At 37.1% G+C, this 20,364-nt stretch overlaps 1 protein-coding gene across 8 annotated transcripts in view; it reads left to right on the top strand.

The window, feature by feature from the left end:
- The window catches only part of CFAP70 (cilia and flagella associated protein 70), a 104,011-nt gene that overhangs the window by 58,589 nt on the left and 25,058 nt on the right, over positions 1–20,364 (top strand). For 7 of the 8 annotated variants that reach the window (XM_027597207.2, XM_027597205.2, XM_027597204.2 and 4 more), the window contains exons 11-17: positions 540–710; positions 895–975; positions 2,528–2,619; positions 5,055–5,115; positions 5,446–5,640; positions 7,349–7,480; positions 12,159–12,284. In XM_027597207.2, the coding sequence (XP_027453008.2) occupies positions 540–710; positions 895–975; positions 2,528–2,619; positions 5,055–5,115; positions 5,446–5,640; positions 7,349–7,480; positions 12,159–12,284 (858 nt within the window). The remainder of the gene's footprint in view (positions 1–539; positions 711–894; positions 976–2,527; positions 2,620–5,054; positions 5,116–5,445; positions 5,641–7,348; positions 7,481–12,158; positions 12,285–20,364) is intronic. The other variant, XM_027597209.2, reaches the window with a different exon arrangement.

The following is a 20,364-nucleotide window of genomic DNA, read 5'->3' as shown; positions in this document are numbered from 1 at the left end:
AAGCCAGTAGTAATTAGATAATATTTCTTATACAGAAATAATCTGAAATTGTGTATCAAAGATTAAAAGCTTTCTGGGAATAAGAGTTATGAAACACCAAAATCAGGCAAGGTTGAAAGGTTTCCTCATAATAATTTAAGATTTTATTTATTTGTCAGAGAGAGAGCACACAAGCAGGGGAAGCGGCAGGCAGAGGGAGAAGCAGGCTCCCCACTGAGCAAGGAGCCCAACATGGGACTCATTCCCAGGACCCTGGGATCATGACCTGAGCTGAAAGCAGATGCGTAGCGGTCTGAGCTACCCAGGAGTCCCACCTCATAATAATTTAAATAATAGGGTAGGCAGCTAACTTTCTATGACGGTTTTACCTGTTCAACAAGTATGGCAATCAATAAAGTTTTTCATTTCCCCTATCTCCCTCTGATTCTACAATGTTGAGATTATCTAGAAAACTGAATGATGTTAAAGAATAATATGTTTCTTTCAAATCTGTCCCATTTGCCTGTGATTCATTGCATTTTTTTGTTGTTTCTTTTCAGACCAAATGTTTATTTAGCTTGTTCCGGGATACTGGCCATCATTTGATTCAGAATAATAAAATAGGAGGAATTAATTCTCCATTGTCTAAACCTGTTGTTTCTAAGAACGTGAAAGAAGAGAAAACAGTCAAAGAAAAGGATATGGATGGAAGGCTTAGGCCTGGGGATTTGGTAGGTTGTTTAGAAGGTGATGATTTTGCTAGTTTTGTTACATTCCAGAGGCTTGCACTGATTTCTTATCTGGCAAATTGCATCAGTTTAGTTTGCATTTTGTTGCAACATAAAGATCATTGTTCCTAACATTGTGAACACCATGTAAGAATTCAGTTTTTGATGTGTGTTCATTTTCTTTCAGCAAGCACCTAGTATAAAATCTCAGAGCTCAGATACTCCTTTGGAAGTTGAATCCTCTCTAAGCCACAATCCAGAAGGACAGGTAACTATGCATAAACAGTTGGAAAATTGAGTATGATATTGTGAAAAATGCTCATTATCTTAGTTACTGTCCCATATTTGCCATGACTAGCTTATGACTTTGGGTAAATTTCTTTGTCTTGTTGAGACTCTCTAAAATGAGCAGGTAGTACCAAATTAACTTTAAGGTCCTTTCTAACATTACAAGTTTATGTCTTTTATTAATTCTCCTATATTATGCACTAGGAGGAATGCAAAGATTTATGATCTGCAGCATTTACTCATCTGCATTCAGGACACTCAGTAGTCTGGTGGGTGAAATAGATCGGTACATAACTAACCATAATACAGAATTTTGCTGAATGCTGTAATAGAGGTACAAATAAAAGGGCTGTGAGGGCTCAGAGAAGACAGATTAATCACTCCTAGGATGGGGCAGTCTCAGAAGGCTACATGGAAGAGGTGGCATCTGCACTAAGTAGTGAAAGATTAAGAGAACAATTTGCCAGATGAAGATGAGGGAGTAGGCATTTCAGGGCCGGGGAATAACTTGAGTCAAGGCACAAAGAAGGTAGCAGAATTTGGAGTATATCACTTAATTTAGTGTATGGAGTAGAGAAATGAAAAGAAAGGAGAGATTGTAGAAGGAGGTGAGAAAGGAGAGGCTGCACTGAGTTGTAGAAAGGCTTGTTGTTGAAAGCCTTGCTAAAAAGTTTGGCCTTCATTATATAGGTGATGAGGGACTCTTGAGCTTCATCTGGGAGACTCACATGAAAGGTTTTTAAGTTATGTGGAAATAAGACCTTATATGTATTTCAGGGCAGAACTCTTACAAGGATGTGAAAAAGAGAAAGAAATTGGGGAGGGGGCTTCAAATATCAGTTTATAGGTTTTTATTATAATACAGATGAGTGTTAGTGCCAGTTTGATTTAGAGAAGATGTTGTAGTAAAGAAAGAAACTTGAAGAGGCAATATCTGGAATTGGGAAGTTTGAGGGTGCTGAGGAAGAAAAGCTAAAGATAACTCAGGTTTCAAGCCTTACCTTCTAGAAGGATGACAAAATCATTAAGAGAAAAGTCAAAAGAGAGGTCAATATAAGGGAAATGATAAGTTCAATTTGGGACATGTTGTATTTAGGATGCTGGCAAAATTCTGGGTAGAAATGTCCATCAGGTTGCAGTTGGTAGATGGTGATGTGGATGCTGTGAGTGGGAATATCAGAATGTTATGTGAATATTTCCACAGGACTTGGAAGGTTTGGTGGCAGAAGGAATAGCATTCACTTAAAACAGTTCCAAGAAAAGCATGAACAAGTTAAACAGTGCTTCAGCTGAGATAAAAGTTTCCAAGAATAAAACTGAAAATGCTTTTCTGCAAGAGATAACCACTGTTACTATTTTCTTTCCAGTTATTTTTCTATATTAAAAATATTTTGACGGTCAGGATCATGCTATATACATATAGTTGTATATGCAGTTTTCTTACATGTAAATGTTTTCTTATGTTACTAAAATTTGTTCATAAATATCTGTTTTTAACGGAAAGAATAAATTAGAGAAAAATATCTTTACAGCAATATGTAGAAGCAGGGACATACATTGTGTTGGAGATTCAGCTGGACAGAGCCTTGGTTCCACAGCGAATGCCAGAGGAGCTAGCCAGAAGGTATGTAGAAATGGTTCTTATACTTGTTTTACAAACACATTTTAGGTATATATAAAAGGAATTCAGACTGTCCCCATAAATATAATTTTCCTAGGCTAACTAGCAGAAAGTTTTCCAGTTTTTTTCCTCAGATGAAATTTCTTTTGTTACTGTTGTTTTCTTATTACAAAAGCAGTATATGCTCATTATAAAAAAAATCAAGATTAGGAGAAAATTGATATCAGCAAGTATATAAAAACACTCAGATTTCTACTCACCCAGTGATAGCTACTTTAAAAAAACTGGTATTTATCCTTCTGGAATTATTGTAAAGTTTCTGTATTATACACATACACCACAAACATACACACCCATGTCACATATAAATAAATGTAATTTTTAAAAACGGTTTTTTTATTGTACCATAGTGCTTTGATTGTGTTTCTAGAAAATTGTCCATTTCATCTAGGTTATCCACTTTGTTGATATATAATTGTCCATGATATTCTCTTATTATTCTTTTTATCTCTATAAAATGGGGAGTAATGTTCCTGCAGAGCCAGACAGGAGGCTTGATTTCACCACCCTGAGATTATGACCTGAGCCAAAATCAAGAGTCAGACACTGAACAAACTGAACCACCCAGGTGCTACTGTCACAGATTACATTTTTATACATTTTTGTGCCCATTAGCAAAGATTTCTAACTACTATTTTATGCATTTACCTTCTAAAACAAGTAAACAGGAGTTACAAACCAAAAGTACAATAATAATGGCTTTCATATTTACCTTTACCAGTGTTCCTTATTTCTTCTGTTACCTTCCAGTTACTGACTAGTGTCCTTTCATTTCAGCCTGAAGGGCTCCCTTTAGCATTTCTTATAGATTAGATCTTACTAATAGACTCTTAATTTTTGTTTATTTTGTTAATTTTTTCTTCATTCTTGAAGGGTAATCTGCTGTATATAGAGTTTTTGGTTGGCATTTTTTTCTTCCAAAACTTTAAATATGTTACCCTAGTACTTCCTGGCCTCTATGGCTGGTGTTATTCTTATTGACATTATTGAAATTATCTGTTTATCTTATGTGACTAGTCACTCCTCTCACTGCTTTTTGAGTTTTTCTCTTGTCTTTGGCTTCTGACAATTTGAATACAACGCTCTTAGTATAGATCTCTTCAAGTTTGTTCTGCTTGGAAATTGTTATGCTTCTTGGATGTATAGATTCTTGCCTGTATTTTCCTTATCCCAGATATCTACACAACTTGCTTCCTCACTTCCCTGAGGTCTTTACTCAAATGTTACCATCTCAGTAAGTGTCTTGATGAAATGTGTTTCCCTACTTCACCACCTTAGTCCCCAACATAGTCTTTCTGCCTTCCTGCATTATTTTTCTCCATGGCACATATCACTAACATATTTATCTTAATTATTGTCTTTCTTTCCCCACTGGCATATAAGCTCCATGAAGGCAGGAATTTTTGTCCTAATTTGTTTAATGCTCTATCCCCAATACTTAGAAAAGTGCCTGATGGATGGTAGACACTCAGTATATATTTTGAATGAGTGAGTAAGTAACATTGTCTCTGGAGAGGAAATTGGTGACTGGACAACAAGATTGTCAACAAGCTCAATGACAAGGAGACAATTTAGTATATATTGTTTTATACCTCATAAGTTTTGAATCGTAGGATATATTACCTATTAAGATAAATAAAATTAAAATTAGAAACAATGAACAGAGGTATACAATTACATAAGACCTATTAAAGGAAAACTGAATTTGTGAATTTGATTGTAAACTTTAAGGCAGTACTATATACTTCAGCAGGAATCTGCAACTATAAGGAAGAAGAGCTAAGAATTTAATTTCCTCTAGTTTTTATAAGGTATCCTGAAAATGGAAGGTAGAAGTTTTGGCATAAGTAGGTTGACAGTAACAAAATATATTCTCTTAATCAGCACAACATCTGATATCATTATTGTAATTTAATGCAGTCATAAATTATGTGTATCAAGAGGACACTTTTTATCCTAGATGGAGAGGAAAGAAAAGCATTCACTTGCCTGTACCATTTAGATTTCCAAAGCTTCATTCTTTCAGAGACTCTACAGAGTGCACCTAAAATCATAACATCTGTTTCTTGCCAACTCTCAAGTCAAGCTGTCTTTTGAGTGCAATAGCAGTTTTAAAAAAATATGTAAGAGTAAAACCAGGGCTCAAATTAACGCAAAGTACAACTTCGCTACTTTTCGAGTAGCTGCTTCCTGGCTTCTTTCCTATCTAGTTCATAGCTGTATACTGTTGTATGGTTCACATCTAGGCTTTTACATGAGAGAATTGCAGTGCTCAAGTGTGAAACTCCAATACAGGCCCTTCGGAAGTAGGAATAAGAGAACATAAATCTGCAGATAATAAAATTTGTTTTTGTTTTTGTCATTTTTTCCTGGTACAGGGTCAAGGAAATGATTCCTCCAAGGCCGCCTCTTGCCCGTCGGACAGGAGGAGCTCAGAAGGCAAGTGCCAAAGCCAAGATGAAACTATAAGTAATAAGGTGTTGAGTGCACCTATTTGAAAATAAGGCATGGACTCTTCAGTATGTTTTCTAGAAGGGGTGAGAAATTGTAGCTTCTCATATTTCTCTTCCTGGTTCTGTTTGTGACCAGTGACATACAATGAATAGTGAATAGTATTTAATCCTTTGGCTGGTAGTCTCTGACCTGAAAAGTAAAGGGCAATTTTTACCTAAAACATTATGGAATATAAAACCCAATCCAGTTTCAGAGTTCCATTATATATCTTGATCTCTTCGAGGCCTCTTTACCAGACATTTTGTATTTTTCTAGGCGGTGAGTGACTACCACATGCAGATCAAGAATATATCTAGAGCTATTCTGGATGAGTATCATAGGATGTTTGGAAAACAGGTGGCCAAACTGGGGAGTGATATGGAGAGTGAAACTGTGGAGGAGCAGAAGTGCCTGCTCAACTATGAACTTAACTGCTCTGGAAAATACTTCGCTTTCAAAGAACAACTCAAGGTAAATATTCCTTTAATTGTTCAGTGGATTTTTATGAAGCATCTTCTCTACATTCCTAATTATTAGTTGTTCTCTGGTCATGTTCAGCTACGCTTCCACCATTCTTGCTGTTGGTGCTAAGAGTTATGTTCTGTCTCATGGAATATGAGAAGCTCCACTTGTGGAAAGCCTTGGAATGGTTAAGTATCCTTTCCAAGTGTGAGCTTTTAAGAAACTAAGTCTTTACTTGAGGCTAGGCCAGATTTTGAGCCAGGTTTCATGTTACTGTAGCAGGCAGAAACTCTGTGCCTGGTACTAATTCCATGACTAATCATCTGTCTTCCATTACCTTTCTATAGTCCACAGAATCACTAAGATTTGAGAAATATTTACTTAATAATAATTTCCTACATAATAATGATTAACATTTATTGAGTGTTTGCTGTACACCAGACAAATTTTTTAAAAATTTATTTGACAGAGAAAGACACAGCAAGAGAGGGAACACAAGCAGGGGGAGTGGGAGAGGGAGAAGCAGGCCTCCCACCGAGCAGGGAGCCCAACGTGGGGCTCGATCCCAGGACCCTGGGACCATGACCTGAGCCAAAGGCAGACGCTTAACAACTGAGCCACCCAGGCACCCCACCAGACAAATTTTTAAATGTTTTGTATTTTACTAATTTAATCCTAACAATAACCCTATGAGGTAGATATTCCTCATTTTACAGGTGGAGAAATGCAATATTAATTGGTTAAGTAATTTCCCTAAGGTCATAGAACTAGTAAAGGTTAAAGATGGGACTCAAATTCAGGCAGCCTTCTTGCTCCAGAATTTCACATTCTTAACTGCTACACCAGATTGCCTGTCTGTGCACATTTACTATGTGTCCTGTACTGTACTTAACAGATACAAAGAAAGCACATGGAAATAATAGGGTGAAAAACAACTGATGCTCATGGAGGTTAGGAGCTCTTCTCAGTAGGTGGCATAGTCACAACTTAGTTTGATTCCTGGTTCTACCATTACTAGCTGGATGGTCAAATAACTTTACCTCTCTGAGCTTTAATTTCTTTGTGTAACTATGAGCAATAATACTAATACTATCACATTATAAGAATTAAATAATATGATGCATGGAAAGTGCTTAGTACAAAACCTGGCAATAATTTTAGCTGGGGTGGGGGAGCTGTCATGGCTATAGCAATATGTTATTTGTACAGCAATTTAAGCTTCACCACCTACCTGTTATCTTTCTTTGGCTTCTCAATCATCTTCTAAAGTAAGATAGTAAGACCAGAATACACATCCATATAACAAATGAGGAAAATGAGGTAGTAACTTTAATTTTTGAGGTGGTACAGTGGCAGGATTAGAACTAGAATCCCATTCTCCAGACTATCAAATCAGGCCTTTTCCTCTTGTATCATGTGGTCACCATGAGAGATGTAATGCATAAACCTAGAGGTCTTCTTTAGCTCTATGGCTCTCTTCAAATGATATGAGTTCTGCATTGACCATACTAGAGATGATGTCAAGAAGAGAAGTCATGCAGAGTATGTTGATTGGTGGAAAATCAGAGACCTGACATTCTAGCAGTTACCAAGGGAGAAATCAATCACTTTCTGAAGTTCTGATGGGCCTTAGACCAGAAAGAAGCTCAAGGGAAACCTGTGTTGTCAGCATGGTGCTGGACTTTATAATCAAATGGATGATCTATGTCTCTTACAGCATGCCGTAGTAAAGATTGTGAGAGAGAAGTATTTGAAGACGACATCATTTGAAAGCCAGGAGGAACTGCAGACATTTATTAGTGAGCTCTATGTGTTCTTGGTGGATCAGATGCATGTGGCCTTAAACCAGGTAGGTGCTCAAGAACTAAGAGCCCTTACTCCTACGGAGAAAAGTAGGACATCAGGGTCTCTGAATGAGTCCTTCCTTCCTTGCTTCCTTTCTTCCTTCATTCAGCAAACATTTATGAGGTGTCTACTCTGTGCTAGGCACTGACAAAAGTGAATAAGAAACTGCCTAAATTATAAAACTAATTTTGGGGAGAACAAGAGAGAATAATTCAACTTCCTGGCATAATAACTTTCATAACTGTCATAAATGTGATGGATGAAAGAAATATATAAAATCAGCTAATTAAATTATAAAACAAAAATCATCTACTTATTCTGTGAATGTGTGCAATTCTCAGTTTGCTCTCCATGATTGGCAATCAAAACTAAGAAACATTATGAGCTTTCAGATATTATACCTGAATGACAATGACACTTCAAACATGTCTTTTCTTTTTTTTTTTTTTTCAGAGAGGTGGGTGAGTAGGGGCAGAGGGAGAGGAGGAGAGAAGAGACTCCCAAGCAGGCTCCCTGCGCATTGCGGAGCCCCACACAGGGCTCGATCTCACAACCCTGAGATCATGACCTGAGCCCAAATCAAGAGTCAGACGCTTAACCCACTGAGCCACCCAGATGCCCCTAAACAGGCCTTTTCTATTTGACTGATAGCCTGCTCTTCTCCCATTTGTCTGTTTCTATCTATATTTGCACAGCTTGCATCTTGTCTTCATTTGCTCATTTTTGAATGTATACAGTTGTGGTTTATTTGAAAACAATGACAAAAATCAAAGTCTTTTTGTCCCCTTGGTAGTCTCTAAGTAGCCATGCTTCCTCAAGCCCTCTATTCTATGTTTTTTTCCTTTACTGTTGTTTTCTTCTCTGTCACCATTACTTTTTCTTTCACCTTGTCCAGCCTTTCTGGAAGAGGAAGGTGAGGAGTATCTGATATCCTAGGATTAAGAAAACAATCCCACCTTGGGCACAGATGATTTGGATAAATTGCCTTGAGAATTGAGCATGAGATAGTATTTACTGTTGTGTTGTTTCCCAAGGAATCCCTGTCTAGTAGAGGAGAGAGACATCAAATACAAATAAGTGCAGTAGGGCTAGGTAAGTGCTGTGGTAGGGATGTGTCCATGGTAGAGTAGGTTAGGGGATGCCTAAAGAAAGAGTGATCAACTTCACCCTGAGACCTGTCAGGAAAGGATTCACAGAAGAGCTGTGTCTTGATCCTGAAGGCTAAAAAGTTCTCCAGATAGATGTTTCAGAGCATTTGAGTCATAGGGAACATCACAAAAGCTTGGAAGATTGGAAGTGTATGGCATATACAGAAACTGCATATAGTTTAGGAGCAGAGGTTGAAGTGGTTAAGGGACTTAGAAGTAGGAGGTGAAGCCAGGGATCAGTTCCAGGTAGGGGGATTGAGAATGTGGTTGGAAGCCTTATATGCCACACAAAGAAGTTTTGACTCTTTCCCTTATTAGCATTTGGAAGCAATAAATTTAATTATTTTATAAGGGGAATAATATGATCAGATCCACATTTTATGAAAAACACTCTGATAGCAGTATGTCAGGTGGGTTAGATGTGGTGAAACTGGTGGTGTTAACTGGTTATTATGTAGTAATAAAGGGGTCAAAGATTCTTAAGTTTAGGGCTCAGTGACTGGGTAGCTGGTAGAACCATTAACCAGGACAAGAAATACAACACAAGTGAATTTGGTAGGAGGCAGGTGATGTTGAAATCACTTTTGAACATTGGTTCTTATAAGGTTTTTCTCAAGAGAGAGATCTGAACTGTAGATGAGATTTGGGGAGCCATGAGTATATATAGGCATACCTTGGAGATATTGACAGTTTGGTTCCAGACCACCACAGTAAAGCAAATATCACAATAAAGCAAGTCAAATGAATTTTTTGGTTTCCCAGTGTATATAAAGTTTACACTATACTGTAGTCTATTATGTGTGCAATAGCATTATGTCTAGAAAAACAATGTACAAACCTAAGTTAAAAATATTGTATTGCTAAAAAATGCTAACCATCATTGAGATTTCAGTGAGTCCTAACCTCAGATCACAGATCACCATAACAAATATAATTAACAATGAAAAAGCTTGAATTACTGTGACAATTACCCAACTGTGACACAGAGACACAAAGTGAGCAAATGCTATTAGAAAATGGCACCGATAGACTTGCTTGACACAGAGTTACCACAAACCTTCAATTTGTAAAACAAAAAACAAAAAACAATATCTGTAAAGTGCAATAAAAGATGATATGCCTGTAGGTGCTAGTTAAACTATGGTCATAGATGAAGATGCTGAGAAAAACATGAGAGAGAAGTGAGCTGTCAGTGGAACCCTATCAAACACCAGCATTTAAGGGATGGATGAGTAAAAGAATTAATAAAGGAGATAAGTGAATTGTTAAAAAGGCAGAAGAGCCAGAAGACAGTGGTATCACAGAAGCTAAGGGAAGAGAATTTTAAGAAGAAAAAGTAGTCAACAATGTCAAATATTCCTAGTAGTTCATGGGGAGGGGGAATTGGAACAAGGTGATCAAAAGATATAAACCTTGAGTTACAAGATAAACAAGTACTAGGGATGTAATGTATAGCATGATGACTAGAGTTAACACTGTTGTATGATATATGTGAAAGTTGTTAAGAGAGTAAATCCTAAGAGTTCTTATCACAAGAAAAAAATTTTTTTTCTTTTTATTGTGTCCATTTGAGATGATGCATACTAACTAAACTTATTGTGGTAATTATTTTACAATATATGTCTGTCAAACCATTATGCTGTATGACTTAGACTTACACAGTGATGGATGTCAATTATATCTCAATAAAACTGGGGGGAAAAACACAAAATTTGAAAAGTTTTCATTGAATCTGAAAATAAGGAGATTATTAACTTTTACATAGTAATATCAGTGAGCTAATGGAATGGATTCAAATTATAATGAATTATGGAGTAAATGAGTGATTAGGAAGCAGGTGAATATAAATTCAAGAAGTTGGAAGATGAAAGGAAGGAGGGGGAAGTAGAAGCTAGAAATTATAAAGATTTTCTTTTTAAGCTGGAGATGCCTTTAGCATGTCCATAGGTTTGGGAAAAGGAGTCAGCAGATGGGAAGAAATTGAAAATAGAAGGAAAGAGAATAATTGATGGCAATCCCAGGGTATATACAAGTGGGAAAGGATCAAGAACAGAGAAGGATGTGATGCTTCTTCCTCAGACTGAAAAGAAAGAGATACAATGGATGCAGAAATAAACTCTTCCAATGTGGGGTTCATAAGTTGAGGGATTTCTGGCCTAATGATCTCCATTTACTCTGTGAAGTGATGTCTTTTCTGACAGTGAAGAGAATAATGTTTGAATAAAAAGCCTGAAGAAAGAGAAGAAAATTTAGATACTGCATCATCGCATAATGGAATATGTTGTTGAACAAGGACAACTACATAGATTTTGGAGAGTATGAAAGGCCTTCGGCTAAGGCTGAATGCCAAAGAATCTGTGGCAGCTCAGATATTTCTTTATGTATGCAATTTTCCTCAGGACCTGTTAGCAGCTCTTGTCTAAGAATGAAGAAGTCAGATAGTAGGATTGTTTTAATTTGGGAGTCTTCAGACCAAGTGCAGGAGAAGGACAAGGATGCCTGGAACCTGAGTGTGCTGATGGGAGAGTAGTATGAGTGGGTGGTCATGAGGTCCAGGCTTACCCATTGGGAAAGGTAGGCATATTGGAAATGAAGGAAATGAAATCAGAGAGCAGTTTTCAGGGGATAAAGTGACAAAAAGACTGAAGGCTTGTAACGCAGATTCTGGGAGTGGGATATTAGAGGTAGAGTATTTCTGGTTTGGGCAATGAAGTGTGTTGCTGGACAGATTTGGAGGTCAAGATCATCAAAATTAAAAATAACAACAGAGGCATTAATCCATGATCAGGAGCTCTCTTTGGCCCATGTCAAATTTAGCTTTACTCTCTACATCCCTTAACAACTCTACTCGTTAATGTTACTGATAATTTTTTTACTTCTAATTAAAGAATTTAGGACAACCTTCCTTGGCAATAGCTTCTGATCCAGGAGATTACTTATTATACCAGAACTGCTTTCCTGAATGGGTACATAGGGTATAATATTTTTCTGGGTTTTCTCCTACCTTTCTGGCTATTTCTAAAATGTGTCCTTTTTGGGATTTGCTTACATATCTCGCTAAAAGTACAGAAACAACTTCCAAAGCTTCACCCTTAATCTCCTGGGTTTTTTTGATGTTTGAAGACTCTCGCTAGTGCTTGCTAACCTTCTTCATGTCATGGCACCTAAAAATGATAATATTTGTCCCATACACTAGAGAAAATATAGGAAGTTGTTTGAGGTAGAAGGAGGCTTACTTAGAGATTTTGACTTCCCTGAAGGTTGAGGAGAACAGTTCTGCTCAAATTAATTTTTACTTACTTCTGTGAGCTTAGATTGTTGGTATTCAGATACCTGAACTTCTCTTTCTTGATATTTCTTGATACCCTTGATATTTCTCTCTTGGTTCATTCTCACTCTCACTATATTGGCAAGACTATAAGAAACCCCAATAGCATTTTCAACCTCATAACTGGGGTCTCACGTCTAGTTTATTCTTATAAGACTCTCTACTTGTAATTGCTTTGTTTTGTTTAACATCTTGATGTTGACAAGACCATGCCAGATGATATCCAAGGCGCTGTTTCAACCATTTATACAAGCAGTGAACAGCTTCGACTCTTTGCATTTGAAGCAGAAGTAAATGAGAACTTTGAAATGGCAGCAGTGTATTACGAAGAGGTAATTAAATGTCTTCCCAGGGATAGTTGTTACTATTATTTGTATAATATGGGTATAACAAATAGTTTTTAATTATTTAAAACCCAACAGGACTGACAAAAGGATAGACACAAAAGTCAATAAAATAGAGTCTAAAAATAGGTCCACATAAATAAGACCATTATATTTTTGACAGAGGTATAAAGGAAATTCAATAGAGAAAAGCCAGTCTTTTAAAAAAAAATGGTATTAGAACTGTTGGTCATCCATATGCAAAAAAAAAAAAACTCCCCAAAACAAAAAACTTTGACTTAAACCTCAAACACTGTATAAAAAATCAACTTAAGGGGCACGTCGGTGACTCAGTTGGTTGAGCATCCAACTCTTGATCTTGGTCAGGTCTTGATCTCAGTGTCGTGAATTCAAGCCCCATGCTGGGCTCCAGGCTGGGTGTGGAGCCTACTTAAAAAAAAAATCAACTTAAAATGAACCATAGATCTGAATGTAAAACATAAAACTATAAAAATTTTAGAAGAAAACAAAGGAGAAAGTCTTCATGACCTGGAGTTTAGGTAAAGAGTTCTTGAACATGACACAAAAGCATGATCATAAAAGAAAAATAGGATAAATTGAACTTCATCAAAATTAAAAATGTGTGCTCTCTGGGCTCAGACCTAGTTTGTGGGAAACATGGCTAAATGCACCAAGAAGGTCAGAATCATGGGTGAAAATACAGGACCGTTATGGTGCCTCCCTCAGGAAAATGGTGAAGAAGATTGAAATAAGCCAGCATGCCAAGTATCCTTGCTCCTTCCGTGGCAAAACCAAGATGAAAAGATGATCTGTGGGGATCTGGCATTGCGGCTCCTGCATGAAAACCGTCGCTGATAGTGCCTGGACCTACAACACCACTTCTGCCCTCACAGTAAATTCTGCCATCAGATGACTGAAGGAGTTGAAAGACCAGTAGAAGCTCCACCATATGAAACATTGATAGCCTATAATAAATGGGTTAATTTATGTGCAAAATTACTTTGGCTTGTTGTTAAATTTATTAATTAGATCTTTCAATTTGTGTTGCATTAGTTTTGCTTTCTCAAAGGACTTGGAAATTAAAACTCCTTCTAATTTTTATTGGAAAAAAAATTAAAAATGTGTGCTCTGTAAAAGATACTATTAAGAGAAAGAAAAGAAAAGGTATGGACTAGGAAAAAATATCTGCAAAACATAAATGACAAAGGATTTGTATCCAGAATATTAAGAACTCCCAAGATTCCCCCAGGTTTGTTTTTCTTTTTCAACATTTCCTTGGCAGTTCGGGGTCTTTTCTGATTCCATACAAATTTTAGGATTGTTTGTTCCAGCACTTTGAAAAATGTCATTGGAATTTTGATGCGGATGGCCTTGAAGGTATAGATTGCTCTGGGTAGCATAGACATTTTAACAATGTTAATTCTTCCGATCCATGAGCATGGAATGTTTTTCCATCTTTTTGTGTCTTCTCCAATTTCTTTCATGAGTGTTCTGTAGTTCCTAGAGTATAGATCCTTTACCTCTTTGATTAGGTTTATTCCAAGGTATCTTATGGTTTTTGGTGCTATTGTAAATGGAATTGTTTCTCTAATTTCTCTTTCTACAGTTACATTTAGTGTATAAGAAAGCAACTGTTTTCTGTGCATTGATTTTGTATCCTGCCACATTACTGAATTGCTGTATGAGTTCTAGTAATTTGGGGGTGGAGTCTTTTGGGTTTTCCACATAAAGTATCATGTCATCTGCGAAAAGAGAGAGTTTGACTTCTTCTTTGCCAATTTGAATACCTTTTATTTCTTTTTGTTGTCTGATTGCTGTGGCTAGGACTTCTAGTACTATGTTGAACAATACTGGCATCCTTGTCGTGTTCCTGATCTTAAGGGAAAGGCTCTCAGCTTTTCCCCACTGAAGATGATATTCGCTGTGGGTTTTTCATAGATGGATTTTATGAACTTGAGGAATGTTCCCTCTATCCCTATACTCTGAAGAGTTTTAATCAGGAAAGGATGCTGCATTTTGTCAAATGCTTTTTCTGTATCAATTGAGAGGACCATATGGTACTTCTCTCTCCTCTTATTAATGTGTTCTTTCACATTGATTGATTTGCGAATGTTGAACCAACCACCCTTGCATCCTGGGGATAAATCCCACTTGGTCATGGTGGATGATCCTTTTAATGTATTGTTGGATCCTATTATCTAGGATTTTGTTGAGGATTTTGGAATCCATACTCATCAGGGATATAGGTGTGAAATTCTCCTTTTTGATGGGGTTGTTGGCTGGTTTGGGGATTAAGGTAATGCTGACCTCATAGAATGAGTCTGGAAGCTTTCCTTCTGTTTCTGTTTTTTGAAACAGCTTCAGTAGAATAGGTATTATTTCTTCTTTGAATGTTTGGTAGAATTCTCCAGGGAATCCATCAGGCCGTGGACTCTTGTTTTTTGGGAGGTTTTTGATCACTTGCCCGATTTCAAGCTATATTACAAAGCAGTGATCACCAAGACAGCATGGTACTGGCATAAAAACAGACATATAGACCAATGGAACAGAATGGAGAGCCCAGATATGGACCCTCAACTCTATGGTCAAATAATTTTCGACAAAGCAGGAAAAAATATGCAATGGAAAAAATCCTAGAGGAGAACATAGGCAGTAACCTCTTTGACATTGGCCACAGCAACTTCTTTCAAGATACATCTCCAAAAGCTAGTGAAACAAAAGCAAAAATGAACTTTTGGGACTTCATCAAGATAAAAAGCTTCTGCACAGCAAAGGAAACAGTCAACAGAACAAGAGGCAACCCACAGAATGGGAGAAGATATTTGCAAATGACACTACAGATAAAGGGCTGGGATCCAAGATCTATAAAGAACTTCTCAAACTCAACACCCAAAAACCAAATAATCAAGTCAAAAAAATGGGCAGAAGACATGAAAAGACACTTCTCTGAAGAAGACATACAAATGGCTAACAGACACATGAAAAAATGTTCATCATCATTAGCCATCAGGGAAATTCAAATCAAAACCACACTGAGATACCACCTTACACCAGTCAGAATGGCAAAAATGGATAGGGAAAGAAACAACAAATGTTGGAGAGGTTGTGGAGAAAGGGGAACCCTCTTACACTGTTGGTGGGAATGCAAGTTGGTACAGCCACTTTGGAGGGGAAGGAGGGGGATGGGTTAGCCCAGTGATGGGTATTAAGGAGGGCACGTACTGCATGGAGCACTGGCTGTTATACGACAACAATGGATCGTGGATCACCACATAAAAAACTAGTGATGTATTGTATGGTGACTAACATAACATAATAAAATTTAAAAAAGAAAAAAAAGAACTCCCAAGATTCAACAATAGAAAAACAACTAAATAAAAATGGGCAAATGATTTGAACAGGTATTTCACTAAAGAGGACATAAATATGATAAATAAGAACATGAAAAAATATTCAATATCATTAGCCATTAGGGAAGGCAAATTCAAACCACAATAAGGTGCTACTACAATTGATTAGAATTACTAAAATGAAAAATGGTGACAATATGAGGTGCTGGTGAGGATACAAAGGAACTGGAACGCTCACACTTTGCTGGAGGAAGTGCATAATGATAAAGCAACTCTGAAAAATAGTTTGGCAGTTTCTTACCCATTTACCATATGACCTACTCCTGGGTATTTACCTTAAAGAAGTATAATCTTATGTACATGAATGCTTATAGCAACTCTATTCATAATTGCTCAAACCAGAAACAACTCAAATGTTCTTTGAAGGGTGAATAAATGAACAAACTATGGTTTATCCATATAATGAAATACTATTCAGCAAGAAAAGAAATGAACTACTAATACAGCAACTTGAATGAATCTCAAAGGCATTATACTGAGTGAAAGAAGCCACTGTCAAAAGGTTATGTACCATATAATGTCATTTATATAACATTCTTTTTTTTAATTGAAGTATAGTTTAATACACTATATATTGTATTAGTTTCAGGTATAGTGATTTGACAATTATATATGTTATGAAATGCTTACCACAATAAGCATACTTTGTATCTGTCACCATACCAGTTATTACAGTATTATTGACAATATTCCCTATGCTGTACTTCTCATCCCTGTGACTTATTTTAAAACTGGCAGTTTGTACATCTTAATCCCCTTCACCTATTTTGCCCATCCTTCTACTCCTTCCTTTGGCAACCACCAGTTTTCTATATTTATGAGTCCCTGTCTGGTTTTTTTGTTGTTGTTTGTTTGTTTTGTTTTTTAGTTTCCACATATAAATGAAATAATGTGGTATTCATCTTTTACTGTCTGACTTATTTCACTTAGCATATTACCTTCTAGGTCCACCTATGTTGTTGTAAATGGCAAGATGTCATTCTTTTTTTTTAAGATTTTATTTATTTATTTGACAGAGAGAGAGAGATAGTGAGAGCAGGAACATGAGCAGAGGGAGTGGGAGAGGGAGAAGCAGGCTCCCCACTGAGCAGAGAGCCTGATGTGGGGCTCAATCCCAGGACCCTGGGACCATGACCTGGGCTGAAGGCAGACACTTAACGACTGAGCCACCCAGTCGCCCCTAGATGTCATTCTTTTTTATGGCTCAATAATATTCCATTGCATATGTATACCACATTTTCTTTATACCATTCATCTGTCAATGGATACTTAGGTTGCTTCCATATCTTGGCTATTGTAAATGATGTTTCGATAAACATAGTGGTGCATATTTTTTCAAATTACTGTTTTGGTTTTCTTTGAGTAAATGCCCAGAAGTGGAATTACTGGGTTGTACAGTATTTCTATTTTTAATTTTCTGAGGAACCTCTATACTGTTTTCCACAGTGGCTGTACCAATTTACATTCCCACCAACAGTGCACAAGGGTTCCTTTTTCTCTACATCCTCATCAACACTTGTTATTTCTCGTCTGTTCGATACTAGCTATTCTAACTGGTGTGAAGTGATACCTCATGGTGGTTTTGATTAGCATTTCCCTCATAATTAGTGATGTTGAGTATATTTTCGTGTGTCTGCTGGACACCTGTATGTCTTTTTTCAAAAAATGTCTATTCAGGTCCTCTGTCCATTGTTTTTATTTATTTTTTATTTTTTTATTTTTTTCCAGAGTCAGACTTTAATTTCTTTGTTCTTTTTTTTTAATGATTTTATCCATTCATTTGACAGAGAGAGACACAGCAAGAGAGGGGACACAAGCAGGGGGAGTGAGAGAGGGAGAAGCAGACTCCCCACTGAGCCTGGAGCCCGATGCGGGGCTCGATCCCAGGACCCTGGGATCATGACCTGAGCTGAAGGCAGATGCTTAACAACTGAGCCACCAAGGTGCCCCCAGACTTTAATTTCTTAAGTTTCAAATTGATGAAATCCAAACATAGTTTCAGAATTGTTTTTTTTTAATTATATTATGTTAGTCACCATATAGTACATCATTTGTTTTTGATGTAGTGTTCCATGATTCATTGTTTGTGTATAACACCCAGTGCTCCATGCAATATGTACCCTCCTTAATACCCATCACTGGGCTAATCCATCCCCCCACCCCCCTCCCCTCTAAAACCCTCAGTTTGTTTCCAGGAGTCCATAGTCTCTCATGGTTCATCTCTCCCTCTGATTCCACCCCCCCATTTTTCCCTTCCTTCTCCTAATGTCCTCCCTGCTATTCCTTATGTTCCACAAATAAGTGAAACCATATGATAATTGACTTTCTCTGCTTGACTTATTTCACTTAGCATAATCTCCTCCAGTCCCATCCACGTTGATGTAAAAGTTGGATATTCATCCTTTCTGATGTCTAAGTAATATTCCATTGTATATATGGCTGCCGACGCCTATGCCCATTGTTTTTAAAGATTTTATTTTATTTATTTGAGAGAGAGAGAGCACACAAGCTGGGGGAGGGAGGGCAGAGGGAGAGGGAGAAGTAGGCTCTCTGCTCTGCAGATGCCAGGACTCTGGGATCATGACCAGAGCAGAAGGCAGATGCTTAACCAGCTGAGCCACCCAGGCGCTCCTCTCTATCCATTTTCAATTGTATTATTTGTTTTTTTGGTGTTGAGTTGTGTGGGGGTGGAGAAATGGTCAAAATAGGTGAAGGGGATGAAGAGGTACAAACTTCCAGTTATAAAATAAATAAATAAATATGAGAAGTATAGCATAAGGAATATATAATAATTTTGTATGGTGACAGATGGTAACTACACTTGTGGTGAGTGTAGTTTTGTGATTTTGTGATGCATATAATTGTCAAATTACTATGTTGTACATCTGAAAAAAATACAATATTGTGGGCACCTGGGTGGCTCAGACGGTTAAGCATCTGCCTTTGGCTCAGGTCATGATCCCGGCGTCCTGGGATCAAGCCCTGCATCGGGCTCCCTGCTGAGTGGGGAGCTTGCTTCTCCCTCTCCCTCTCCCTCTGCCTGCCGCTCCCCCTGCTTATACTCTCTCTCTCTGTCAAATAAAAAATAAAAAATCTTTAAAAAAATATAATATTGTATGTCAACTATACTTCAACAAAAAATGAATATAAAGTGAACAGTGGTATTTAGTTCACTTACAGAATTGTGCAACCATCACCACAATCTAATTTTTACAAAAACATTTTTAAAAAATATTTATTCATTTGAGAGACAGAGAGATAGCAAGAGAGAACATGAGTGGGGAGAGGGGCAGAGGGAAAGGCAGGCTCCCAGGGAGCCTGACACGGGGCTTGATCCCAGGACCCTGGGATCATGACCTGATCTAAGGCAGACACTCAAATGACTGAGCCACCCAGGCACCCTTACAAAAATTTTTATTAATCTCTATACCCAACATGGGGCTTGAACTCATGACCCCAAGATCAAGAGTCAAATGTTCCTCCACTGAGCCAGCCAGGTGCCCCTAATTTTTAATAGACTTTTTAAAGAGCAGTTTTAGGTTCATAGTAATACTACAATCTAATTTTAGAGCGTTTGTACTACCCCAAAAAGAAACCTTGTGCCCATTAGCAATCACTTCTCATTCCTCTTTACCACCAGCCTGAGGCAACCACTAGTTTACTTTATATATAGATTTGCCTGTTGTAGACAGTTTATATAAATGCAGTATCACCAGCGAAAATGAAAACACTAATTTGAAAAGATATATACACTTCTATGTTTATTGCAACATTTACAATAGCCAAGATATAAAAGCAACCCAAGTGTCCACCGATAAATGAGTAAAGAAAGTGTGGTATATATATATATATATATTCAGTGTGGTATATATATATATATATTCAGCCATAAAAAAGAATAAGCTCTTGCCATTTGCAACAATATGGATGGACCTAGAGGGTATAAGGCTAAGTGAAGTAAGTCAGACAGAGAAAGACAAGTCTATATGATTTCATTCACACGTGGAGCTTAAGAAACAAAACAGAAGAACAAAGAAAAAAAGACAAAAAAACAAGGTCTTAAATAAAGAGGACAAACTGGTGGTTGCCAGAAGGGAGGTGGGTGGGGGGATGGGTGAAATAGATAAAGCGGTTGGAGAGTACACTTAATCATGATGAGCACTGAGTACTGGTATAAATTGTTGAATTATTGTGTACCTAAAATGAATATAACACTATGTTAACATATAGTATAAATGTATAACATACATGTATAAATAGAATCATACAATATGTGTTCTTTTGTGACTACCTTCTTTCATTTAGCATAATGTTTTTAAAAGTCATTCATGTCATAGTATGTATTAGTATTTTATTCCTTTTTATGGCTCAATAACATTCCATTGTATAGATATAGCACAATTTGTTTATTTGTTCATCAGGTGTGGGTATTTGATGGATTTCTACTTTTTGGCTATTGTGGATAATGCTGCTATGAACATTCATAAATAAAGTGTTTAAGTTTTGTATGGACCTATATTTTTAGTTCTCTTGGGTATATACCTAGGAGTGGAATTGCTGGGTCATACGGTAACTCTAGGCTTAACTTTTTGAGGAAATGCCCAACTGTTTTCCAAGAGGTTATACTATTTTACATTCCCACCAGCAATAAATGAGGG

This window comes from Zalophus californianus, chromosome 15 (assembly GCF_009762305.2).
Source record: "Zalophus californianus isolate mZalCal1 chromosome 15, mZalCal1.pri.v2, whole genome shotgun sequence".
Classification (NCBI taxonomy): domain Eukaryota; kingdom Metazoa; phylum Chordata; class Mammalia; order Carnivora; family Otariidae; genus Zalophus; species Zalophus californianus.
Note: the sequence above shows the minus strand (reverse complement) of the source record. Positions and strands in the feature narration are given on the sequence as shown.